Source organism: Schistocerca americana, chromosome X, assembly GCF_021461395.2.
Source record: "Schistocerca americana isolate TAMUIC-IGC-003095 chromosome X, iqSchAmer2.1, whole genome shotgun sequence".
Lineage (NCBI taxonomy): Eukaryota > Metazoa > Arthropoda > Insecta > Orthoptera > Acrididae > Schistocerca > Schistocerca americana.
In genome coordinates this window covers 564,297,390-564,304,713 of record NC_060130.1, presented here as the reverse complement: position 1 = coordinate 564,304,713, position 7,324 = coordinate 564,297,390, and the positions used below count along the sequence as shown (strand labels likewise).

At 39.9% G+C, this 7,324-nt stretch overlaps 1 protein-coding gene across 1 annotated transcript; it reads left to right on the top strand.

Annotated features, from left to right (window-relative positions):
• Positions 1–975: 975 nt before the first annotated feature.
• LOC124556161 (mucin-17-like) lies at positions 976–6,287 on the top strand. The gene is made up of 3 exons (XM_047130171.1): positions 976–1,018; positions 3,480–3,567; positions 3,725–6,287. Exons 1-3 carry the CDS (start codon positions 976–978, stop codon positions 6,285–6,287), a joined length of 2,694 nt encoding a protein of 897 aa, XP_046986127.1.
• The last annotated feature ends 1,037 nt before the right edge of the window (positions 6,288–7,324 follow it).

Below are 7,324 nucleotides of genomic sequence, written 5' to 3'. Positions count from 1 at the left end.
AAGGCACGATTAACAAACATTTTAGACTTCAGCTGTCAGAATCGTTTTTTTGGTCAGAAGTACGTTCGGAAAAGACAGTGCTTATAATGCCTTAATAAGCGTGAAGAGCTTGGAAGGCGTTTCAGTTTGTGAATAACATAAAACTTCTATTAAAAATAAACAAAAAAACATCTCTGTAGCACATACAGTCTACACGAGCGAAGCAGTGGGCGCTAAGCTATTGAACTATGTGAGGCCTTGAAACCAAGAAATGTTTGTACGTCCATTCTGTACCATCTACACAAATCTATTGTTAAGAAATATTTAGCGTTCAGTGAAGAGGTTAAGACAGATTTATAATTTGCATACGTAGCAAAATCGTTATTCTTGGATACCACACATTCATTATAAATTGTGGGACTATGCTCATTAACCTAAAAGGATTAAACGTGTTTTTGACTCAAAACTCGCAATCTTTCAACATACGATCGATAGCATTCCATCTTGCCTTTATACTCTCGACGATCAATCTGGAATGTTTTAGTAGGTAATCAATGCCCTCATGTAAAGGACAAATAAATAAAAAATAAAGATCCAAAGGTGTAACTGAACATAAAAGGTAAGGAACACCATCTGAAAAGTCTCATATTCTGTTTACTTGGAGAAAAGGCTTTAGATTCAGTGTAGTGCCCCCTCCGCCCTTCCCGTAACCACTCCCTTCCGCTAGCGTTATCTCTCGTAGCCCCTTGACTCATCATATCAAATGCTCAAGTGACGGTTATCGTCTGACAGAGGCATGCGTGAGGTGTTGAGCAGCGAGCGGTGACGTGTTACGAAGCTCGCATTCCATTCGCTGACATATTCGGGAGGCGGAGACCTCCCCTCCACAGCGCTCCGGGACCTATTTAAGCGAGCCACACGAGCGGTGGCCGATTCAGTTTGCTAGTGACCGGAGGAGTGTTTCGTGTGCTCGCGAGGACAACTAGGACTACCAGCATGAAGATTATCACTTGCTTGACGGTCATCCTGTATGTTGTTGGTGAGTTTAAATTCCGCAACCGTGCTACTTCACCACGGACTTGGTTACCAATTTTGCGTTGTTTATTAATTTAGAGTGTTGATAATTCGTCTCTGTTTCATTTAGTGCTGACATGTTATGAAATAATTTATTTCTGGAAAAATAATAGTTGCTCAGTTGGAAAGTTTTCGTGTGTTTCGAATGTGGTAGGCCAGTTTTTCAGATAAATCTTTCTTCCCAGTGGAACCAACAGGTTCTTTGCCACTTTCGTTTCACAATTAAGGGATACTGTATCGTCGTACCTACTCATAATAGCATCAAAAATAATAATCTTGAAATTACATTAACAGGCCCTCATTCATCGTATGCTGTTCTTAATCATATTACATGTTTTGTTATTGATTTCATAAAATTTTGGTTTACATCTAGCATGCAAAGATGCAATGATAACAGACTTCAGTACTCCGTTTTCTGTATAAATATACTGTTGCTATATTGAGTGTCTATTTAACTCTCGGTTTCACTGTAGTCTACCATCACAGCGATCTACTACAACTCGTTCTGATTTGTTATGTGCTTAACGTAGGCCAGTGTTTGTATTATTTTTCGAAATGTGCAATCGAAATATGAAATAGTTTCGCAGAAGACGCCCATTCGTAAATCTTGTTACGTTCATGACATATGACCTGTCAGTAAAAGCCGTTGTGTGTTGGAAATTTCAGTGACATCATTAAGTTTCAACGTGCATATGATTAATTTACCTAATCGTTTATGTCACGATCTTTCATTTCTCTCAGCTATGTTGTCATGTTATCGTCAACGTCCACAGACGTTCGCTCCTCATCTGAAACACACACTCAACAATCGAAACAAACGCTTTAACGTTTCCACTGACTTTGAGCTCTGTGCAACGTGAAGGCACCATGTATAAAATTTTTCGCTATCTCTATGCAGCTCATAGCTTTTTCATGTTTCTCACTCAGCAGTAACACGGTGAATCGTCCACGTGTGCGGAATAATGTCGCTGATGATGTTCTAGTCACATGACACAATCACTCTGTCAGTTGTTCTTTAAATAAAAATCCAATAAACTTTGGATACAACCCGTAACTTCAGCTTCAATCTTGACATTCATGTTCGGCGAACTTCGCGGTACAATCGTTGCACTTCGTTCGATGTTGAACCATCATTGTTATTTTGAGCTCGCTTTGCACGTTTCTGTTGCACATTTAAACATCGTCTTTCCCTCCAGTTATCACCGTAGCTTGTTTATTTTTCACCTGTCACACATCGTAAATTTCTTCACGCATGCCGCGCATAATAAGAGCTTCACCAATATGTTTCTCGTTTGGAGATAGAATATAGAATAGGCTATATTTCTCTGCATGTATTGACACATCGATATAGACGCCTCCAATGGGTAATGTCCACTTATTCGGTTTTTTTAGTATACATGACACAGAAATTGTGTACTGGGCTTTTGTTTCACCGTTTGCCGAACGTACTTGCTATAAACAACGCAAAACGGCATTTAACGATGTATATATTCAAATGATTAACAGGAATTTATGATCTAAAATAATCCTGAATCATAGGGGTACGTTATGAAGTTTTACAGATACTTTCGTGTGTAGGAACCAATAAATCAGCATCTTAAGGCTTCAGTCATCTCTGTTGTTAACTACTTTCTACAGTATTAAAGGTGACAACGAAAGAACGCCACTTGCGAGAACAATTTCATCAAAGCGTTATTTGAAATTGGACTCGTATTTCTAGGAGGCAAAAATGATAAATTTTATGACATATTTTTCATATTTTCAATTAAAGTTAATAAGATAATTAAATTTTTTGTCAGGAAACAAGATTGTTTTGAATCTTTAATCAGTTTCCCTGTGTGACTGTCACTTGTTTTTACAGTTGAAGAAGTTTATCTTCAGTGCACACAGCGGTGTAATATGCATTTCTCTCTGTACCTGATTTGATGTAGGCGATAATGCTGTACAAGTTAATGCTACGATTTGTTTCTCAAACACTGACACAATTTTTCAAGACGAAAATGCACCTATCCATACAGTTGGCTTGTGATTCGATGTGCACGCTAGAGAAATAACTAACAATCTTCGAAAAACTACTACAAAATAATAATGTCCGATATCAGAGCGAACTTGGTACACGTCTTCCGCATCTCTTTCCATTCATGACAAAAATGTCTTACACAGTGTATCAAATGCCAACGAATTGTAGTAAATTTCTCAGAAAGTCTTTGTAGGTTCTGATATTGCATTCAGCTACGAATCGTTATTTCATTTCGTCGTATATTTGTTTATGTTCAGTATCTTTACACTTAACTGTGAGTAAATGTAACGCATCTGTCACAGAGATTCAGTTATGAAATTGTCTAGTTGTATAGTGGTCCCAAATGTGCTTAACCGATCAGAAATCACTGATGGACACTAGATTTATTGTCACTCTATTGTTTCAGCTCTACCGATAACAAGTCAGCTGTCAGCTCAAAATGCGACAGGTACAGCTGATTCTGTCCAAGAAGAGATAACAGATCAACGCAAAGTGTAAGTGTCGCTTTTGCCTTTGTAACTCTATGTTATTGCTCTCCTACATTTGAAACACATCTAATTATTACTTTTATTTAATTTTTGTGTTAACTGAGAAAAAGAGTCCAGGCAGAAAAATTCAAAATTTGATAATTTTTTGTTTCCATTGTTTCAGGGACATGACCACAGCTGCTAAAGAAGATGAAGGTTACATGATGATGTCACATTCCACAAGTCTTGTTAGTAACGGGAATTCTGCGCCTGAGAGCGGTGAATCTACTCCTACACCGCCAACGAGTATCCAAAACAGATCGACTACTGGCGCTTTTTCAGGGTCATTGAAGCTCGGTGATGACGCTACAGCGGTTCCATCGGTCCCCGAGTTACAGCCAACCTCCACATCACCGTTTGCACTACCGAGTGGCAATGAAAACCTCCTGCAGCAGAATACGGAAGACACTGAGACTGATTATGGACACGTGCACACCTTGCCATCGCAACAAGGAGAGTTAATGCAGCGTAATGATAGTAAAAATTACGAAGATCCGTACGTGAGCTTCGTACCTCACACTGAAACCAACAGTCAAGCACCCACTATGTCACCATCAGCGTCGTTCACAACACCTGGAGAGGTTGAGAATAACTCACAGCAGGATGACAAATCGCAGAGCACCACATTAGAGGACAACTATGAAGATGGTATCACCACTCCCCAATATGTGCCCTTCACACCTCCTGCTAATATCAAAAACTTCAAGGAGCAGGGTGGAACCTCACCAGCTAAGGATGTTGAGACATCCATGAGATCACCATCGACATCATTCATGACTCCAGATGAAAATGAGGTCATGTGGCAGAATGGTGAGCCCAACGACACAAAAGTTGAGGCCAGTAATCACAATGATGCAAAGACCACTACAACCCTGGGTGTGGACTACATACCACGCAGTGATACAAATAATTTCAAGGAGGATGTTGATGAATTCAAAGCTACTACTTCCTCGTCGTCTCAGGAAACTGGAACACCCACCATCTCACCATCAGTTCTTGGTGGTGAAGACGGACTCAAGCAGAAGAACGTTGAAACCACTGCTGGAACATTTGAAGCTAACTATGATGATGCAGTGTCAACCACACCTCACTATGAACACATCACATCACACACCAGTACTAATAATCCCAATGAACACGATGGGAAATTCATAACTACTACTGAATCATCAGCTCAAGAAACTGGAATAATTGCCACTTCACCATCAACGTTGTCTGTTGTCGCGAATAATGATGTGAGTGGCACGCAACAAAATGGGGAACTCACCGTCACAACATTCGAGGTCGAATATGATTCTAAAGTGACCACCACACCACAGTATGATGATTTCATACTGCGCACTAGTACCAAGAATTCCACAGTACAGGACAATGATTTCAACACTGCCACGGTCTCGTCAGCTCAAGAAATCGTGACTACTACCACCTCCCCAACAAAGTTGTTCACTATTTCAAATATCGATGTGAGTGACACGCAGCAGGAAGGAGAAAACACCACTGTAGCATTCGAGAGCGAAAATGATGCTGAAGTGAGCACCACACCACAGTATGTTGACTTCATACACCGCACTGTTACCGAGAAGTCCGGTGAGCAGGATGATGATTTCAGCGCTGTACCTGCCTCGTCAGCTCATGGTGTTGGAATGACCACCATCCCGCCAGTAAAGCTGTTGACGATTCCTAATGATGGCGAGGGTCTTACGCAGAAGAATGTTGAATCCACCGCCACAACATTGCAGACCGACTATGATGGTATGGAACCAACTACACCCCCGGCTGAACACTTTACGCCACCCACTGGCACCAAGAATTTCATGGAAGAGGCTGGTGAACTCGACACTAACACGCCTTCGTCATCTCACGATATTTTGCCTACCAGCACTTCACCATCAGTGCCAGTGGCAGAGCAGGCAGATGATGAAAATTGCACACAGCAGGAATGTGATTCCACTGGTACCACAGTTGCCGTGTATCCGGAAGATAACCTTACCACCATGTCACCACTAACGCCAGTCACCGTGCCTGCGGATGGTGGAAATATTAAAGAGCACAGTGATGGACCAAATATCACCTTGAGTCCGGAACCTAATAAAGATGAGTCTACTACCACACCATCGTTCCCACAGCCTGTTAACGATAGTAATATCACATTGAAAATCAATAAATGTAAGGGCACCAACCTTGGTACCAACCAGGAAAAGCACTCCACGATGTCATTTCTAGCGATTTTCAAAATACTGGCAGGTATTAATGATAACCGCACGCTGATGTGTGACGAGCCAGATGTCACAACGACTACGCCAACTAATGAAGAGACCTCATATAACACAACAGCGAAACAAAACACTACAACTATCTCTAAGGACGAAGCAGTGGATGGCTACAAAACTAAAAGCCATTATCCATCATACACTGGATCTTCTCCTGACGAATTACTAATGTTGTACAAACTACATGTTAGAATGCTCAAGACAATGTCTATCACCTTAGGGGCGGTAGTAGCTCTCATTTTGATCAGCATTGGATTCAAATACTGCAGGAAACATAGACGAGGCGACCGCACAGCAGTTTCTCCTCACACTGCTGAACCTCGTGAAGCAGGTCAACCTTCCACATCTCAGGCTTCTACTTCCGAAGAGCCCGTTATAAGATTACGAGATCTGCTCTCTCGTGAAGAGAATAATTAGTGTTGTGTCCTCAAGTATGTGGACACCTGGTGTCAACACTTCAAGTGATAACTATTTTCAGTGACTCGACCACCGTTAGTTGAAGAATTTCAGTACAGTCAGTTATGTCAGTGACAGTATTCGTAATTTTGATGAGTGTAGCGTAACTCGTGATAACCATTTACTATTTACTATGATAACAGTTAACTGGACATACAAGTTTTACGATCTGAACTACGTCCTTGTGAACACGTCCACTGTAGTGTACCTTTCATCTTCGAGAGTATGTTTACGGAATGTAGTTTCTGATGACTTATTTGAAATGTTAATGAATTTAATTTCGAAATTTCCATCGTTCCTGTTGTTACATATTAAGTGAATTCACTGAGCATTGAAGGGATAATTATCAGGGCGTTGTTAAATAAAGACTTTTTGTGGTGACTCTGAATTTACAGTTGGCATTTAAAGTGTTGATTTTCTGTCTATTGTTGCATTTTGAACTATAGTTATGAGTATGGACAACATTTTAAGTTTGTGTTGCAATTCTCAACATGAAAAGTGTTCTTATGCAAAGCCAACTGAACCATAGGACAATAGATATTTTGAAGCTTGATTTTTTTTAGTTGCTAGTGTATTGAATGACTAAATATTTGCATCACACACCGCACAAAACCTGTAAAAATAAAATGTCTTTGTTTGCTAAATTTATGTATTGTACATGTAAGAAAAAATAAATAGAAAAGCATTAAAATTATTTCTGAAGTATACAATTATTCACTTCCTTGAAATTCTATCTAAATAAGAGTTTCGCTGCAGCTACTGTCCAACATAATCTTGTAAGCTGTCGATGAATATAAATTGACTAAACACTGCCACAATTCGTCCTAATCTGTGAACAGTTTCATGTCTAGGTTGTTAGGAAACATTCTTCAGGCAATAACAAATACCTTTTAAATGTTTATTAAGTTGTTGTTACATGTAAATAAATGATATAACCCTTCAGTTAATAACAAAACTGGTGTTGAAAAGAAGCTTCACATACAATAGAGCTTTTAATT